Source organism: Cibotium barometz, chromosome 62 (genome assembly GCF_041138505.1).
Source record: "Cibotium barometz isolate CiBa-2024 chromosome 62, ASM4113850v1, whole genome shotgun sequence".
Lineage (NCBI taxonomy): Eukaryota > Viridiplantae > Streptophyta > Polypodiopsida > Cyatheales > Cibotiaceae > Cibotium > Cibotium barometz.
This window is the reverse complement of record NC_141107.1, coordinates 48,157-68,804: the sequence shown is the minus strand read 5'-3', so window position 1 is coordinate 68,804 and position 20,648 is coordinate 48,157. Positions and strand designations below refer to the sequence as shown.

Sequence of the window (20,648 nt, the reverse complement as noted above, 5' to 3'; positions counted from 1 at the left end):
GAGAGGTGTAGCAGAGTACAATGAACATAATTGATGCATTATATCTTGATTAGAATGATTTTAATGACTAATTTAAAGAACGTATAATTTCTATTGATGGTGATTAAGAATTGATTCAAAATAGAGAAACAAAGTGTTTAAAAAAGATTAACCCTAATTTTTGATAGCTTTTATAGCATGTTTTTTATTTGAAGATGAATTATGAAAGCCTGCACTGTTTTAAAGAATAATCAAAGAAAGTGTGCTGATGATGAAATTTTAAGTAATGTGATTTATTAATGAAGAATCTAATGTGTTTTTAGCTATGGAAAAAAATTGAGTAATTATTAATGAGTTTTACTAGTGATTTATATGGTTTTTAATGGGTTATAATTTTTAAATAATTATGAATAGTTACCAAATATTTTTTTAATAATTACCAAAATTTAAGGGATGTTTTTAAAGATATGATAGTTTTTTGTAAAATGCTAAATCATGAGAATTATTTTTTATTTTTAATTAATAAACGATCTTAATGTTTAAGTTAAATTTTGAACATTTAATATCTCAAGAGAGTTTAAAAGGGAACTAGGTGTTAATCAAACAAGGAAAAATGTTTTTGATGATATGCAGAAGGTGTGTATGAAATATAAGTGTTAAATGAATTTAATTTTATATACATTCTCTAGTTAATAGGAAGATTATCCATTACATATGCAGGATGTGGCATTATTTGAGTGGCATGGGGATTATCCTCAATGCTTGAATAAGTTAGTGGAATATTAAGAAAATCATAAAAGAGTATTAATATTAGAAGATATTAGTGATCTAAGAACTACAAATAAGTTACATATTAATGCACGAATAAGTGATAATTCTCATATAATATTACCCTTAAAGTAGCGTAAAAAACTAACACTTTGTTGGCTAGATACCCTATAAGGGTACAATTTAGAAGCATATTAATAAAGGGTCATTTTTTGTGTGTCTTATTATCGGGAGTTCTAGAAATGATACTGAAAGGATATCATGAGTTAGAACCACGTTACGTGGAAAGATGAACTTCCTAAGAACATAAAGAGACTAATCGTAGAGAAATTAATTGATGGTACTTATAGGGTCTATTTGATTCAGAAAGAGAAACCAAACACAAAATCCAAGAGTCTTATATCAAAGAGTCTTAGCCAAGAGGTATCCTCTCATGAAGGTACTAGTACTACTTTAAAGACATAAAAGAAGTATGAGTAGGTTCTATGGGTGAAATTTATGATTTAGAATACATTGAGGATCCTGTAAAGAGCCATCTAGAAATTCAATGAGCCATTTATTGGGGGTAAATTAAGTGAAGAATTGTGACCACTCCTTTTTCTTCGGTACGAAGAAGGGATAACCGTCTGATTTAGAGAATTTTTCTCTAAGACCTGGAATCATCTAGAAATAAGTTAGAAATTTGTTTGTAATTGATGGATGGATCACCAAGATACGGGATTTATGATTTTCATTAAGGAAGTTTGGGTTTTGAGAAAAGGGTCTTGTGAAATCAACACTACTCGTGAAATGGTTTTCATCGTCTCGTGAGATGAAAGTAAACTCAATGGGAAAATTCTTACTTGCATAGAAACTCTGTTTTTGTAAAGGATTGTCTTACGCCAAAATGCTGGAGGAAGCATTTGGTTTATTGTTTAAAGGAAAGTTTACGTTTTTGTAACAACTAACAGGGAGTCATCGAAGGACATCTCTCATGGCAAAGCCTGCCAAGGTCTTGACCAGCCTCGGTACGGTTAAAAATGGTGCACTTCTGGTACGATGGGCAAGGGCTGACGAAGCGGTCCCTGAGTGAATTGCTAGGACACCTAAGGAGGATCCTAGAGGGTTCTGACCAGGCAATGCACGCTCTCGCCGGTTACTAGGACACCCATGCGTATGTTAAGGGAGATATCATGTATTGGCGAGAAATTTATTTAAGTGAACTGGAAACCATGGAATTGGATCACGTTGGTTGACTAGCTGGTCTTCAACGGAGAGTCTCGATGACACTTGTTGTAAAAACAATGGAACTGGAATATTGAGGATTATGATGGAAACACTATGATTTTATTGCAATTCTGTCTTGAAGATAGTTGAATCTGAGAAAAAGGCAATGGGTGCGTAAGTGGTGTGTCTATTTTATATTTCTGCATGAGTATCGGCTAGGGGGCCTGGGAACTCTTTTCCCTAGTACCTGGGACAAAGCACAACCAAATTTTTATAAAGAGGGATCCCACCAATACGGTGGTTGGGCGCTTGGCTAACCCATAGGCTGGATCGGTGGATTCCTACAATAAAGTTCAGTTATGTTTAAGTTACGATAGTTGAAGTAGGTCACAGGGTAATTCTTGTTCTATGGGAAAGAATCAACAGTTGTGCCTCACTTCAGGGGAAAAAAGCGATGATCTCTATGAACCAAGTGCAAGTCCCTCCTTGATTCGGCCATGTGACCCACAAGTTTGGTCGGAATAGAAAGGATAGTTAAGGCTCTTGACCCTGTTAGATAAATTCTCATTAGAAGATTTTCCTGGAGGAATTGCCCATGCTTCCTAGGCGAGGAAAGTTTTTCTGGTCTCGGTTTTGGAAGAGCCGCCGGACTAGTCCCTTGCCCAAACATCCGTGGGCGAGGCCCCAGGTGGCCCCAGGTGGGAAGATCTGCCCAAACATCCGTGGGCGAGGCCCCAGGTGGGAAGATCTGCCCTGCGCAAGAGGTTGCTACTTCCGCTCTGCTAGCACTCCTGAGTTTGATGCACAGAGAGGGCAAGGGTCTCACATCTATCCTTGGGATGTGGGTTATCTCACTGTGCGTTTTGAAGGATAAAGTTTCGGAGTCTCAAAGCAAGGCTTCTTTGCAAGTGATTAGGGGATGTTGTGTCTTGCTTCAAGGTAGGTGGTATGTCCATGCACTAGGCCACTAGTCCTCTTAATCAGGAGTAGGTGGTATGTCCATGCACTAGGCCACTAGTCCTCCTATCTCTTAATCAGGAGTAGGTGGTATGTCCATGCACTAGGCCAGTAGTCCTCCTATCTCTTAATCAGGAGTAGTGCGTTCCATGCTAGGATGCTCCTCACTCTCACTAGTGCTATCAAAGACCAACACTATTTGGTTCCATGCTATTTTGACCAAAGGATCTGATCTTATGAACAAGGTAGTGTTAGGAGGATTTACATCGTCAAATAGAGGGTTGTTCCGCACCAATTTCCCTGAGCGTAAGTGCATGAATGTGAGAAATAGAAGTGCTGGACCCCTCTGTAGATAGTCTGAGAGATTTTTTTGGATGGGAAGGTATGGCCATATGCTTTTAATAAGAAGGTACAGGCATACTCTCAAACGAGGACACGAACGTGGCTAATGGATGATGAGGGCACAGGTGTAGAGCGGGACCGAAGCAACGAGCGTACGTTCAGATGAAGACACAGACATGGCTAATGGAAAGGTATGGCCGTGCACTTACAGAAGAGGAAGATGCAGGCATGTGCTTATGGAAGACACAACCATGGCAGGGAAGAAGGAATGAGCGTGACTTCAAGGAAGGAATGGGCGTGTCAAGAGGAAGACACGGGCATATGCTTCTGAAGGTATGGCCGTATGCTTGTCAGGCTAGATTAACCTTTTAAGGGTGCAGGTACTGAACAGCCACCCACTGATATTCTTATGATAGTACAATAATACCCAGTTTGTACCTCTTTTTTAATCCCCTTTATGCCTTATAATTGCAATTTATTCCCTTTAATTTCCCTCTGCGCAACTGATTCTGAAAGATCTTCCCAAAGAGGAAGCGGGCGTGGCAAAAGAAGACACGGCCGTGTATACTTCTCAAAGGGTGTATACTTCTCAAAGGGAAACCAAAGTAAAAAATGCACCTCTTTTCCTCTTTTGATTTCTGATGTTTTGAGCTCTTCCTTTATGACTTTTTGTGTTTTTCTTTTGTGGGGGGCTAGATCTAGTCTCCAGCTACCCAATGATGCCTAGAATGCATAAGGAAACCGAATTACATAAGACTAATTAGAGGATTAAGCTATTTGTATAAAACTTGACAAATTTTAAACAAAACCAAAAATTGCATGAATTTTAAGAGCAAGGTTTAAGCACCTACTTGTGTCTCCCACATTCGATAAAGACTTCGGCTCTCCTTATGCTCCATTGATCTCCATGCTAGAAATAAACAAGATCACATAACAAACACATCAAACATGCAACCACCAGTGGATTTGCACTCCAACTAGGCTACGTAATGGCTCTAGCAAGTGAAAATGTGTGGATGACCCTAAGCTAAATGCTCATCTCGACAGTGGCGCCAAAGATGTTAACCAAAAACATGCTACCTTGTACAAGAGATGGAGAGAAGAAGAGAAGGATGCAATGCAAGGGTCGATTCTAAGACTAGCATTTAGCTACCCTTGATGAGGGTTAACTCCGTGATGTGAGGCTACTAGGGGCTCACTCCACCTCCACCACTTGTGTCACTCAAATGGAGCCTCACAAGGTAGGTAGTGAGCAAAGAGGAAGGGAGCTACGGAGAGATCTACCTTGACTCAATGCCAATGTGCATGCAAGAGGGATCTTGAGAAGGAGACAAGAAGAGGGAGAAAATAAGACAAGAAAAGAATCATCCACTCCATGCACATGCTACAATCAAGAAAGAAATCATTCACCCATTCAAGCTTACCACCATAGCCACAAGAGAGACAAGAAGAGGGAGAAGACAAGACAAGAATCATCCACTCCATGCACACACTACAATCAAGCAAGAAAGCATTCACCCATAGCTTACCACCATAGCCACAAGAGAGTGCAAGAGAGAGAAGTAAAGACTCAATTGTGATGATGGGATTGTCCATTTTTATATCTCATAAATCACTTATATACATGAGATCACTTTTTACAATGGCCGGCCACCCATTTACAATTGGGGGCCAAAAATTGGCTTCCTAGCTCTATATACATCTAGGATCATTCCTATGACCCAAGCATTACACAAGTTGTAAGCTCAGTCATCGCAATATCTTTTCTCATTTTAAGAACTTAGCACGGTTACATAACAATGGATTACAAGAAGCGTAACCATGCTTGAAAAATGATGTTAATCAGTGTGGTTAACATCTAGGTAGGGAGAAATGAGAGAAGGAGCTATGGAGAGCTCAACTCCTATCTCATTGCCTTGGTGTGTGCAAGAGTGAAAGAGAGAGAGAGGGCAAGAAGAAGGAGGAGAGTCAAGAAAAGGAGCATCACCTACAAGCACACACATACAATCAAGTAAGCAAGCATGCATCTACACACAAGCTCACCACCATAGCCACAAGAGAGCAAGAGGGAAAAAGAAGAAGACTCAATTGTGATAATGAGATTGTATATCCTTTTCATATTTCATAAGTCACTTATATACATGAGCTCTCTTTTTGTAATGGTCGACTGCCATTTAACAATGGGGGGCCCAAATTTGGTTCTCTAGCTCTATGTACACCTAGGCTTGTTGCTTATGGCATGCGTTACACATGTCGTAATCTCGGTCATCCCATTTGCATAAAAATTAATTACATGAAGCATAACCATGCTTAAAATAATGTTAACCATTGTGGTTAACATACCCCCTCCCTAATTCAAGTATGTCATCAGAACTAGCAAAAAGGCTTAGGGGTAGTAGAGGGAGTATGTGTGGACAAAATTGTACCGGGATTTGGGATACTAGGGGAATCTATGGAAAGCTTTGTAGCTAGTCCAAAAGGTAGTCTGCATCATATCTTTGAAGGTTTGGAGATGTTAGGCAGGCATGCGTTTGTAGTAGCCAAAGACATGCTTGAGGGTGGGGCCTTTATTGATGTTGAAGGTGAGGCCTTGGGCTCCTTCATGGTAGTGATGCCACGTAGGGAACTCCACCAAGAGGGTGGTGTGATGAGGTTACAAAGTGGATGGTGGCGATGTGATGAGACAAGGTTAGGTACCTGGTCATACTTAGCTATGGAGGCAAACATTTGGGCTAGCAAGCTTTCTTCTGTGCACGGGCTTCAAGATGTAGGAGGGCTAAACCATGGAAAGTTGAATTGCAACTTAGGGTTTGAATGTTGTTTAGTGGGGGAATAGGTCCCAAGCCCCAGTGATGGTGGCGGGAGGTAGGCTAGGTTGATGCAGAGATGGCAGGGTGCTTTGCAATACTCAGCCCAAATCTCCAACTTAAGTAGGAAGGGACGCCGTCAAACCGGCTTCTCGCCCATAAGATCGAACGTGAGAAGCTGAGAGTCGGATTTAGTCGCTTGCTTTAGGTATCTTGCTTGGCATCGATGTGGAGCTAGAGGACATGAATGCTTTAGGTATCTTGCTTGGCATCGATGTGGAGCTAGAGGACATGAATGCCCGTGCAGTCAATGACTTCATTAGGGGAACTTGTTAGAGTTGTCAGACCAACATGATGCAGACGGCTTTCTTGAACTCTGTGTGGTCCAGAAGATCGTGCCAATTAAGGGGATTGAGGGGGATCCATCTCATCCTACTCCCATGGGGTTGTTAGAGGGATTTTGCCTTCTTCTCAGGGGTGGAGGAAGGGAGGTCAGAGGGATGAGGTTGTGGAGGTAGAGGGGGGTAGTACTGAGGGGGGCATCGAGGAGAGGATGTGAGCATGCCGATGTAGAAGGGAGATCCTTGGAGAGAAGTGGTGGGCTGAATCTGAGATGGAGGGAGGAAGGGTGTGACGATGGTGTTGGTGAAGGGGGTGATGAGGTGACATGAGGAGGGGTTGTATGAGGAGACAAAAAGAGGGGAAGGGTGGAATGGGAAGAGGCTAGAGAAGGGAAGCTCGTGCTTGAGAGGAGTTTGGTGTGGAGAGGTTGGGGTTCGAGGGAGCTATGAGATCTCTGCCCCCTTTGCACATCGAACTCTGGAGTTCTGGCAGTGGAAGTAGCAACCTTGTGTGTAGCGCATAGCTTCTACAAAGTCCCGATCGAGGGTCCAAATTGTGGAGCAAAATGATGGGCGCATTAATCTTTAGAAGTAAGCAGTGATTGAGGAGGGTAACCACCACCTAAGTTCAAACTGTTCAAAGTTCAAACTATTCAAGTACTCAATTGGATACAGTATTGTGTCATTCTCATAAGAAACAATAGAATCTACACTAGGGTATTCTCTTTCAAGACCAGGCAACAAACTCAAGGCTAGCTCATTGATCTCATCAACCTCTAAATTTTGTGGTGTAAGAATAGCACGGTCTTTGAAGAAGCATGCATAATCCTCAACTCTATGAAGATCTTTGTATACCCATTCTACCAAACTCAAAACAAAGTTGCCATGGATCAACATTTGCAATGGAATTACTAATCTGCCTTCATTGTTTGGCTGACCTATAGTGCCATCCCCAATTTGTAATGTCCATTTGACAAATTCATGTTCTATACCATAGTAAGCACTCTATCTAACCCGCATGTTTTGGGTGAGCTTTAAAACACTCACATATCTCCAAATATGTGATCGGCATAATGTTGCATCAACAATGTCTTCGCGCGACCCTTTGGCACAACTGGTAAGATTTGCCTAAAGTCACCACCAAAAAAAGCATAACTTTTCCACCAAACACTGTATCACTTTGCATAATGTCCCTCAATGTCATGTCCAGTGCTTCATATGTGTACTTATACATCATTGGAGCCTCATCCCAAATGATTAACCTCGTCCCAAATGATTAACCTTGCAAGCTTCAACACCTCAGCCAATGGGCTATTAGCTTTGATTCCACATGTGCTAAAAGCATTAAGTACCAATGGAATTTTGAAACGTGAGTGAGCTGTACGACCATTAAAGAGTAATAATGTGGCTATTCCAGACGATGCACATGCCAAGGCAACGTGTTTCTCTCCACGCAACTAAGATAGCAAGGCATTGTAAAGATAAGTTTTTCCTGATCCACCTGGTCCATTAAGAAAAACAACACCACCCTAGTTCAAAGAAACGGCTCTAAGGATAGTATCAAATGCTCTTGATTGATAACTATTAAGACTCCTTTCCATGGAAACAGACAAATTAGCCTGCTGAACAGAATCAAACATCATCTCTTCCATCAGCAAACCATTGTTGACAGTGGCAAAACTTGATCTATATGGAGTAGGCAACCCTTCAAAATCAACTAACCGCTTTCCATACTGGTTTACTTGCATGTGCAACAAAGCTTGATTCTTTGCTATAGAATGACAAACACCAACATCGACACACCCTCTTTGCAGCAATGAATGCAAAAAATCTTTTGAAAGTTCGGTGGAGAATTTGTCCCAAAGCTGCCCAAGGTATATAGGCTCACAAAAAACCATTATAAGGATAAACAATTGACGCAACTGAAATCCTATATTCTGAATTGCAACGTCAAGTTAATGCATGAAAAATAATAGCACATTTAAGATTATTAAAAAAAATTACACCATGTGTGTCGGTGTGTGTGTGTAGGTTTGTGTGTGTGTGTGTGTGTGTGTGTGTGTGTGTGTGTGTGTGTGTGTGTGCGTGTGTTGGTGTGTGTGTGTGTGTGTGTTGGTGTGTGTGTGTGTAGGTGGGTGTGTGCACATATGCATGTATGTGTCCGCATATATATACACGTGTGTGTATGTGGGTATACATGTACACATATGCACATCATGTTTAGTGACTATGTGTGTGTGTGTTTGTGTAGGTGAGTGTGTGCATGTACTCACACACACTCTTTCTCTTTCTCTCTCTCTCTCACGCACACACACACACACATACTTAATGCATGCCAAATAAAATAGCACATTTAGTATTATTAAAAATTTTAAAAAGTCTCTCACCTTCAATGAAATAAAACACACAAACACTCTCTCTCTCTCTCTCTCTCTCTCTCTCTCTCTCTCTCTCTCTCTCTCACCACACACACACACACACACACAGCACAGCACATTTAACATTATTAAAACATTTTTGCACCATGTGTGTCGGTGTGTGTTGTGTGCGTGCGTGTGTGTGTGTGTGTAGGTGTGTGTGTGTGTGTTGGTGATAGTGTTTGTGCCATGTGTGTGTAGGTGTGTGTTTGTGTGTGTAGGTGTGTCTATGCGCATAGGTGTGTGTGTGTGTGTAGGTGAGTGTGTAACTGTGTGTGTGTGTAGGTGAGTGTGTGCACGTGTGTGTGACAAATTCTACTATCTCTCTCTCATTTCAATTTTCATTAAAAATAACACATGGGTATATGTAAATAAATACTCTCTCTCTCTCTCTCTCTCTCTCTCTCTCTCTCTCTCTCTCTCTCTCTCTCTCTCACACACACTCTCTCTCTCTCTCTCTCTCTCTCTCTCTCTCTCTCTCTCTCTCTCTCTCACACACACACACACACATAGTTAATGCATGCCAAATAAAATAGCACATTTAATATTATTAAAACATTTAAAAATCTCTCACCTTCAATGAAAAAAACACACAAACTCTCTCTCTTTCTCTCTCTCTCTCTCACCACACAAACACACACACACACACAGAGAGAGTTAATGAATGCTACAAATATTTTACAGCTATAATGGGAGAGCATACTTTTATGTTAATATGGGATTTGTACCTCAAAGAGATAAAAGGGTTATATGGAACAACCCATCGACTATCCACCCTATAATACTTTACCTGGATGAAACTACCATCATCTCGTTGCATGTAAGTTAGATACCCATTGTTATCAATGCTAGTACTCTTGTAAAAATTCCATGGATACCGATGTTTACAACTCCCATTAACCATGCAAGGAGAGCGCATATTCAATTCACCACATGGTCCATGGACATTGCAATGACTAATTATGATGTGCAACTCTGGAAACACCACCTTGTCTGGAAGTTTAGTACACACCAACATATCACAGTGAGGGATCTCGATCAATTTACATCCACTTTCCAAAATCAATAATATATGTGCATCTGGCAAGTCTCTTTTTTGAAATTCAATAACAGAAACAAAATCCTGATACCATTCCAAATATTGATTTTTTCACCAATAAGTGCATCATGTCCTTATGCTTCTCATAAAAGACCCGTGCAGTCAAGTCGGGTCGATCTTGGGCAACATGACCCGGCAATTCGCAAATCCTCAAAAGATTTGCAACCTTTGCACACTGTGAGTAGCATCTGTAAGTAATATTGCTCACCTGCACTCGGACTAACATTATACATATGTCCAATCATATTTTCCCTTTTCCTTTTAGTCCATGAGCGAAGAGCCAAATTTCACACCCACTTGCAAGGGAAATCAACATATAGTATGTTATTTGCATCTGCATACAATTGATTGGCTTTGAACCATTCAGTGTGAGAGATGTTCTTTGGTTTCTGTCACAACTAATCACATCATGTAAGTCATCTTGGTCATTGAAAAGCACATTATTGTGCATTGGGAGATGAACATGTAACCTTTGTATATCAGGCTTTCATCGTGCAAATCATATTGATATATGCGCTAACATGCCTCTGAAGCATAAACGTACCGTGCATCCAGATATTGACTAACCTCATCAATAACCCCATTTCTGTCTTGCAACTCTATAGTAGCTCTATCATGTCCTTTGTATAAATACTTATACAAATATTTTACACCTGTAATGGTAGAGCATACTTCTATGTTGATATGGGCTTTGTACCTCAAAGAGAGAAAAGGGTTATATAAAACAACCCATCGACTATCCACCCTATAATCCTTTACCTGGATGAAACTACCATCATCTCGTTGCATGTAAGTTGGATACCCATTGTCATTAATGCTAGTACTGTTATAAAAATTCCGTGGATACCGATGTTTACAACTCCCATTAACCATGCAAGGAGAGCGCATATTTAGTTCACCACACGGTCCATGGACATTGCAATGACTAATTATGTTGTGCAACTCTGGAAACATCACCTGGTCAGGAAGTTCAGTACACACCAACATATCATAGTGAGGGATCTCGATGATCAGTTTCCAAAATCAATAATATATGTGCATGTGGCAAGCCTCTTTTTTGAAATTGAATAACAGAAACAATATCCCAATACCGTTCCAAATATTGATTTTTTCACCAATAACTGCATCATGTCCTTATGCTTCTCATAAAAGATCCGTGCAGTCAAGTCGAGTTGATCTTGGGCAACCTGACCCGGCAATAAAGCATTGGTTATTTAATCCCACTTAGGATTGCAAGTAAAGGTGATAAACACATCATGTTTACCCATCTTTCTAACAATAGCCTTTGAATCTTGGTACAATTGATGCATATATCTAGGCCCCCCAATATATGTAGATGGCAGTACCACCCTGCGTCCAACAATGCCTACAGAGACTCTATTAACTCCATCACTTAAATTAACCGTATCTGCAAGACCCTGGTATACTTCTACACGTAATGCTTTTTGGTTATTGTGTATCCATACTAATCTAGATTCTTCCATGCTACTAAATGCATCAACAATGTACTGTTGCAAAAGATGACTATCGCGTAGAAGGCATGCATTTGTATCTTCCCAAGCATAATATTGTCGTTGAGTTACGGTCTTTGTATCCTCATTTGAGCCTTCTCTATTGAGTGGAATTACAACATGTCAACCATCCTCTACTTGAGGAAATACAAGAGAGGCATATATGAGCGATGCAAGTTAGATATTTTTTTTATAGCACCTATGCGTGACATTATTTGAATGTCTCTATGCCCCACATGAAAATCATCTCCTTGACTCGGCACGATAGGTGCTACCTCACTTCCTATAGGGACCAAGTATTGCTGCCATGAGGTTGATCGAGCTTCAGTGATGACCATTCTCAAATCTCTTTCAACAATGTTGTGATTTAAAGAGGGCATCCCATGAAGTCTATTCTCTAATTCATGCTCTGTATCATACACAAAGCTGAGCAAATCAAGGAGCCGCATCTCGGACTCCATTAGGTATGACAGAACCAACATGATGATAGGTGGTACCATGGATATGAAAATTGAATACTCCTCCTCTCCTAGTGAACTGACTATCCAAGTGAGCACCCAGTGAAACAAATGCCAAGACATTATTATAAGAGCATATATTCTTTATGTATTCCTTACTTGCATTATCATTAGCAAGCAACAACTCGACCAATGCAGGAGGTGGATTTTCCAATGGCAATAAAGAGACCTTCCCACTTCCACAACAGTGTTTGCCCACATATTCTCGAAGCTTTCTTGTCGCCTCACACTTCCAAATCATTGCACCACAAAAATGACACTTGCAAGAAAGGGCTCCTATAATGAGCGAAGAGTACAATCTCCAGAATATACCACCATAGTTGTTGGGTGCTTGACATTCTGAGGCAAAGAAAACACCTGCCTTATAGAGTGACATTCAGATTTAATATCTTTCACATCACCAACAACAAATGTTATAGAATGTAAATTATCATCCATAGGTAGCTCATTTAAATCAAATGAGAAAGGGCCCCGTGCCAAATCTCTATGTGTCTAAGCATTGTGAGGTTCATTGATAGGTTCTTGAAGAACCGTAGCATTGAGAATAGTTCTGTTTCTTGAATCCAAGTGGATTCCGCCATGGGGTTCACTATGCTTCTCATTTTTAACCCTTCTAAATGTTTCAATTTCCAGCTATGGCAAAGTAATCCGTAAAATTAGAACCATTTTATTTTCGAATGCAAGTCCTTGTCTATGATCGTTTACAGTGAGTCATGCGTATTGCATCCAAAATTCGAAGCCGATGAACTTGGTTCGAGCGTGAGTATGTACAGCTCCTAGCCATCTTTAATCTCCTTTGAAACACAAAATTACGAATACTATTTTTTTAAACTTCAAACAACATAATACTTGAGATAGACAAAGGGAGAGACAATGACATAGACATACATACATACATACATACATACATACATATATATATATATATATATATATATATATATATAGAGAGAGAGAGAGAGAGAGAGAGAGAGAGAGAGAAAGAGATAAAGGAAGGCAGAGTTGAAACATGGAGAGATAGAAGAGAGAAGTATTAAATTTGAAAAATAGAAATTTCATATATATCGCCAAAATAAAGAGCTAAAATTTCTAAAAGTCGGAACACAATTTGACCCTTGGTAAAAAAACATCATCCCTCTCACAAAATCTCTAAGCAACTACCCTGGGTTCTAAAACATGGCACATCTTTTTCATAATTGCATTGAGTCGATTAACAGATATCTTTAGACTTAATACCTCCATGCCTAATGCACGTACTTGATCTTTTAGGGAGAATCTACGTGTTCTTTACATTGCCCATTATATCCACATAGACATTCCCCAATTTCAAATTGCATGTTCTCCATGAAAAAAATCATACCTAGTTGGTTTGCCTCCATGGAGTACGTCAATGCTATGAGCAAAAAATTACGAGCAAGATTCTTTCGAGCGAGAAAAAGAAGACCGACACCCAACTATAGTTCTCTTTGAAACTACAGGTGGTGACAAACGAGAGAGAGAGAGAGAGAGAGAGAGAGAGAGAGAGAGATTGTAAGATAGATTGAACATGTAGTCATGGCAATCCACCTAATTGTCACCATAAGATCTACCAAGCAATAAGACCTATGTATGTGTGTGTATGTATGTGTAGTGTGCATGCATATGTGTGTGTATATATGTGTGTGAGTCTTTTAATTCACTTTTATATGTGCGCAAAAAAATGACCAAAATAGCATAATTAAAACATAATATTAAAATCACTTGTAGCAAAGATGTCCAAAACTTAAGGCAATACACGTAATTCATGGAAGGGAAAAAAAAACCCTATTATTGCAGTTATTCTGAAATAGCAATGTCATCTACAAAATAACATTTTGGTCTCTTCTTAGATTGCCGAGTAGTGTGATCATAACGAGTGTCTGCCTCCATCTCTCTTGCCATGCTCTCTGCATAAGAAGGCAAACAACTACAAAATGGTCAACAAACATTGAACCTTATCATCTGAATATTTCAAAATTCCATGGTGCTTTCAAAGCATAGAGATACTCACTAGTCCAGTGGAACATCTGTGATTGCCAAACTCTCCTCATCATCCCCAAGCAAATCTCCAAACCCACCACCCAAGTCAGCAGTTCCAGTGCTAACTTTATAGTAATTATCTACAAATGGCATCAAATGACTGGTACATATCTCATCATCTCTCTCAATCACCATGCACAATCGTGCACTGTGCATAGCAGCTCTCATAACAGAGCCAGTCCCACCTCCCATCTCAAGCACTGAGCCTAAATGTGGACATAAGGCCTCCATGAAGAACAACATCAGGGGGACACTCTTTTCAAGTGGGCCCCTCCAACCTCCACTCTTACCATCACGCTTAGCCCTTGCAGATGAAGGCAAGCAATGGACCAAGACCTCTTTGGAGAAGTCTAAGTCCAACGCTTGTCCTACCTACAAAAAAGAAAAAGAAGCAAACACAACTAAATTATCCATTCAAGGAATGCACAACACAATAACAGAAACCGCACAAACCTTACACTTTATAACTTACCTTTTGAGCATTCAAAAGGTTAACAACTGGTTTTTGGCCAGCCTTATGGAAGGCCACCACATGCAGCAATGTCATCTACATGTAAATACAATAATGAGAGAGAGTATTATTTTCAACAACTTGCAAGCTACTTAATAAACATCAATATAAATGTACATGGTAGCATTACCTTTGTAGACACTCCTAGTCTTGTTTCATAGCTGTAAGGCTCTGAAGAGTTTAAAGCCCAACGAAATCTGGCAACCATGCGTGTCCTAGTAGCAACTCGCTCCACAAGAGAAAGGTGAGTAGGACTAGTGATAACCAAAACCCAACCCAAGTCATCCATCACAGCATTGGCCACCACCAAAGAACTCTTTATATGATCCTCACTAATTTGATTCCAATAAGGAATCCCATCATCAAAGCCTGCAACTGGAGTTCCTGAGAAAAGACAATCCAAGAAAACAAGCCAAAATAGAAAGCAAGTTTCAAAAAATGTTACAAATAAGAGGTGTGCCAAGAGAGAGGTTCCATTGGAAAAGGGGGCAGGTCTTTACAAACCTGTTGGCAAATCAATGACAGTGAAGTCAATGCTCCAACTACATGGCTTGCCTCCTCTGAATTTTTGTTGTAGGGAGTGACTCATTAAAAATTGTCTCATGACTTCAAAGCCCTCCTTGAAATTATGCTCTAGCAACTCTTTTCCCAACTGAATATAGTCATATGTCCATACATTCACTTGACTTCTCACACCAAGCCTCTCTTGCTCACGAAAAGCAGTCAATGAAACAAACCCCGATGGGTTTGCACCACTTCTTGGAACTGCATGATCAAGCACTATATGATCCAGAAAACCAAAAAATGCATCCATTTAAAGAGTACACATTTGTAACATTATATGCAATCCTACATCAATATAGTAAACTTACCTTGACTCTCATTCACAGGCTTATTTGGTGGTCGTCCCCCCTTATTTGAGGCTTGAATTTGTTCCTGTAGGTCCTTTTCCTTCAAGGCTCGCAATTCTTCATCGATCCTTTTCTCCTCCTCCTCATTAACAGAACCTGAAGAACCAGAGTCAGACATGCACTCCCCCTTCAAATGCCGCAAGTATATCTCTTTGTCCTCTTCCAAACATTCCCCCCTCTTCATGTCCAGCCACCAAGGGCACTTCTTCCTCTCCCACTCAGTTATCATCAAAGCCCCACCTGTCTGGTTGTTTTCTCTAAAGATAGAACATGAGTACATGCTGAATGTAGAATCCACTGTCCATGCCTTACAAACATGAGGCAAGAAAGGCATTTTCTTCGTAGAGATAAGCATCAGCAAATATCTAAACCCAAGCAAAAAAACAAACTTTTAGAAAAGCATAATATTACAATATTTCTAAACAGCAATACCACTAAACTTGATATCTTATTTCTCACCTGTAGACCAAACGTCTAGAAGCATTTTTTAAGTCAACATGTTTTGCTGCTGGCGTTGCCACATTCATCTCTCTCTCAAATGAATAAAACAATACAGCTCGATACCTCCCAACAATGTCCATGAAGTATGTTTCCAAACTTGGCTCTTGAGGCAATGTCAGTTTCTCCTTGCCGATATTAGAATCCACCACCTGTTTTACCAATCTGGCTGCATCCTCTAGCAATTGGTCCATCCACACCTCCTTGGCCAACCATGAAATGTATTGATGGTCTCCAAGAGGCATCCCATAAGATTGCTTTACATTGTCATCTTGTCCTAGAAGCTTTAGCATTGAGCATTTAAGAATTGGAGAACATGCTGCTGAGGATAGTGCATATAATTTCTCCAAACTAATTTTATATTGGGGCTCTTCAAAGGGAAGCTTCCACAATATCTCAAACCATTCTTTGCCATTTGATGGATTAACCACCGAAAGCATCTAAGACATAAAAGCAATATCCTTTTACACAAAAGCTTAAATAGCCAGTCATTCCTTTAAAACTCAAAAGAAAGGTATCCAAAAATACATGAAAGTGAATATCAACAAACCCTTATCATTTTTCTATTGTAAGTCTTGATAACATTCTTCTTTGCCTTTGTCACCTCCACATCTCTATCCTCTTTGGAAAGTCCTGGATTGATCTTCTTGCATGCTACCTCAAATGCTGTGTCCCATTTTCCCTGCAATAAAAAATGAAAAACCAAAAAAACAACAAAAAGTAAAAAAAAAAGAATCATAGAATGAATTGAAACCACTTTCTCAAAAGAAAACCTACCGCAAAAACCATGCGGCCTAGTATTGACTGGGTCAAGGGATACCACACCCTTTTTCCCATGCTTGCCTCTCTTGCTCTCACGGAGGCAATGTGATTCTTTTCCGCTTCAGTGAAACTCTCCATGAGAGGTGTCTCATCCAATGCACAAAGGGTACTTGTGTGATAGAGATAATCCTTCAGATTTGTAATAACAATGGCCTCTTCATGCATCCTAAATAAAGATTGACAATAGTCAATACTAACAAATCCTAGTGCAAAAATACAAATTGAAAAGAAATTCATTCATTATATAGAGAGATATGGGAGAGAATCTTACAAGTTAATTCTCTGTAGAGTAGCCACAAGAACCTGCTCATCTTTTTCATTTGGTACAATGAACTCAGCTTGAACTCTGATATGCTTTCCCTTGTTATTTGCAAAACTCTCATTGATACACTCCATCCAAGCTGCAGTCCTGTGATTACCCTCCCATACAAAAAACATTTTCCCCCTCAACATAGACCACTCTTCCTTAGATTCAAGCTCCTCCTCAAACTCAGCATTGATAGCCTGCCAATGCCTATCCCAAGTACTTGTTATTGTTTCATCAACATCCAAGGTAGACCCATCAAGAAAATTAGTTGACAGAATCAAGCTACCCTTCATTGCCATATAGCCCTCTTTTTCCAAAACTGACTTTAATCTGGACAAATCACGTCTAAGCTCTCTAACCCTTTCATTTATCCTGCACCTGCAAAGGGGAATCCTAGGTGCTAGAATTCCAGGATTAAGAGCCAACCTAGACAAAAAGTCAGAACCATCTGCCTTAGAGATTGCTTGAGGAATCAGCTCGTCAGGTGTATCATCCTTATCTTTTGAATCATCTTGTGTAGCTGCAACATGAACTAGTTCTTTACTAGTAGCCAGATTTGTGTCTTCAACCATTTGTTCATCCTCTTGTTTATCTTCAAGATGCTCCATGCTCTCAGTAGGCTCCATGGTTGATTTCTTGGTACTAGCATTAGATGCTGCAAGAGTTTTTCTCTTTCTAGTCTTCACTGCCTGCAAGAATATATATATATATATGATAGAGAGAAAATATTGGGTTTTTCAATTACATGCCATTTAAAGAAGCCAAAAGTCTCTTTGCAAAAACACATACACCCATGCCTGTTATAAAAGAAAGCCACAAGGGCAATAACTTTGCAATGACCACAAGGGCTGTAACAATCTACATCCAAAAAGCTCTAGGATAGGCAGAGCATAAGCACACAAAGGGACACTTTCGCCATAGCAATCTACATCTCTACATGACTACATGCAATGTTGTTTCTTGATTGGAGCAGCGTTTATGGTTTTTGGCCAGCCTTATGGAAGGCCACCACATGCAGTAATGTTTCTTGTTTGGAGCTATATCTTTTGGAGAAAGTGTGCAACGTTGCTCCCTCCTGCTAGTTTCGCCAGCGAACTATGTCTTCCACACCTCTTCTTTGTCTCCACACTAGCAATGCACATCAGTAAGATGTTGTCAACCTCATCCACGAAATCCCCTGCTCCTTGAGCTACTTGGGGGAGGACAAGCTTGTGCCAGGGGACATTGTGGAGCAGGTTCATGTGGGCAGTGTGACCCTGACTGCTCCCTTTACAGGGGGGAAAGCAGGGCTCCAACTCGAGCTCCGCCGGCTTTACAAGGTTGGGGACACCCATGCCCAGGTGAAGGTCAGACGGCTCAACAACAAGCATGTCAAGATGCAGGTCTCCATTGTCCCCCACGACTCTGGCATGATGAGAAAGCAGTATGCTCTCAGAGCAAGCAATGATGCCAATCACGTGGTCACCTTCATTGACTCCACTGAGGCTGAGAGTCTCTTGATCCAAGGTAAGCATGTTTTCTCCCCTCCAAAAGAGCGTTTTAGGGTAAGCATGCATAATTATATACATTCATACCTAGTGCATGCATTCAAATATGCACATACATGAGGCTAAGGGTCGCTTGATCCAATTGTTTCAGGTGTAGGCATACATAACTACACAAGTGCATTAATACATACACAATACATAAGGCTGAGAGTCTCATGTATGTACATACACATACGTACAAGCATATGGAGGGACTGCAAACTGAACCACACACTGATTCAGTAGGAAGAAGATTGATGCAATGTTGTTCCCTCCTGCTAGTTTCGCCAGCGAACTATGCAGGAGGAGCATTGGAAGCTCTCTGCGCATTATCCGCAAGCTGTTAACATCATGCGCATGCAACAGCTCCTCGCAAGCAACATCATCCCTCCTGCTAGTTTTGCCAGCGAACTATGCAGGAGGAACCATTTAAGAGTGAACATTCAAGAGGAAAAATGCACCTCTTTTCTTTTTGGAGCCATTCTTGGCGTAGGTCGTGGATGCTCCTGCGTGGCTCGTGGATGCTCCTTCGCCTCTCTGCTCGTGCAGTCATACGATAGACGTGCAGACGTTTTTGCATTCCCAATAGAATTGCTCCACTACGATAGCATCTCGATAGCATCCTGAGCAACTACACAGGAAAAGGACATCATAAGTTGTTGCTCAAACGGTGAAGTGTGAAGTATGAAGGCTGAGAGAGAGAGAAGGAGCGCCAGGGCCCAGGGGTGAGGGGAAGAGAGAGATAAGCCGCCGCCGTAGGCGGCGCCGCATTGAAGACTAGTATATATTTATATATATATGTTTTTATTAATAAACTAATATTAATGATATATTACTTTGAGGTGAAATTAATTCTAGCAATGACAACTAATATAAAAATCATTTAAGATGCCACTCTCCCTAACCATGGCATGATGCTGTAACCGGGCTTCGCTTTAAGATTTTGTGATCTCAAAAAAGGCGAGGTTTTCTAAATAAGTTTTTAAGATAACTATTTTCTATATCTTAATGTGAAGAAATCCTGAAGATTATAAATTTCAAGATTTCTTTGAGACGCTACCTCTTTGAAGTAATGCTCATCTCCTTCTTTGGTAATTAGTCTTCTTTACTGCTCTTTGCACAATGGAAACTGCATATCTAGAGGACAAATTTGGAAGTAAGCAGGTGGAGCTAGCAACCACAAATGGTATCACCGAGGTTTCCAAACATTATCTCTCAATGACCTTTGGATTGAAGGAAGATTCACTCATTCTGCATCAGATGTTTGGTGACAAGAATGACGGTCTTTCATTTGAGATGCCAGCTATAAACAGAGGAGATCAGAATGTCTTTCAGCTGGACATTCAATTTGGGAGAACCTTTGTAGTTAGTGGAGAAAAAATGTTGTCTCGAAGCTGCACAGCTGAAGTTTTAGATGATGCTAAGGTTCAACAAGAGCCTGTTATCAACATTGGGGCCACAGACAAAATTAGTATTGTTGAAATTCTACAAAAATTGCCTGCTAAAAATTCGCTTAGAATCAAATTTGATTTAATGGGAGAGATCAGGCGGGTTGACGAGCTTCCTACAAGATATGATGGGAATATAATGTTTGAGTTGCCCTATGTTAGTGCTGCTAATAGAATGGTTGGATTGGAGAACAAGTTTGATGGCCATGTGTGGACAGATGAGACAACAAGCAATATTTCTTGTTTCATTGGGACAGTTAGGATAAGGAAATGTGGAGGGTATCTAGAGTGCACTAATGTGCTTTGTGCAGGATTGACAAGGTCAAGGGAGACCAATAAGCAGCATTGGATTGGACGTCTGGCAAAAGTTTGTCCTGCTAAACAAAGTGTGGAAACCTATGGCAGTTTGAAGTGCTCTTTTTGTTCAACACCTCCTACATGCCAAGCTGTATGCCCTTGCAAATTAGTGATGTGCTTCCCCTCTGAAAAAATAGGAAAGAAAGTGACACGTGCAGTTCTTCACATTGGCTCTCATATGCACCCTGTTAAAGCTGGAATCACAAGGATGGATGCTGAAGAGGTCAAGAACAGAGTGAAAGAGATGGTACAGCAAGATTTTTTG

At 40.4% G+C, this 20,648-nt stretch overlaps 1 protein-coding gene across 1 annotated transcript; it reads right to left on the bottom strand.

Moving 5' to 3' along the window:
• Positions 1–13,760: 13,760 nt before the first annotated feature.
• Positions 13,761–15,118, bottom strand: LOC147603986 (uncharacterized). Its single transcript, XM_086795283.1, has 5 exons — positions 15,019–15,118; positions 14,645–14,898; positions 14,476–14,550; positions 13,975–14,375; positions 13,761–13,890 (listed from the first exon to the last, which is right to left on the bottom strand). Exons 1-5 carry the CDS (start codon positions 15,116–15,118, stop codon positions 13,761–13,763), a joined length of 960 nt encoding a protein of 319 aa, XP_086651409.1.
• Positions 15,119–20,648: the final 5,530 nt, after the last annotated feature.

What these genes read in the sequence shown, in the direction of transcription:
- LOC147603986 (XM_086795283.1), bottom strand. Translation starts at nt 15,118, where the DNA reads ATGAGACAATTTTTAATGAGTCACTCCCTACAACAAAAATTCAGAGGA. An exon ending in TGTCATTGATTTGCCAACAG is followed by an intron (nt 14,899 to 15,018) that starts GTTTGTAAAGAC and finishes GTCTTTTCTCAG; the next exon opens with GAACTCCAGTTGCAGGCTTT. An exon ending in GACTAGGAGTGTCTACAAAG is followed by an intron (nt 14,551 to 14,644) that starts GTAATGCTACCA and finishes ATTTACATGTAG; the next exon opens with ATGACATTGCTGCATGTGGT.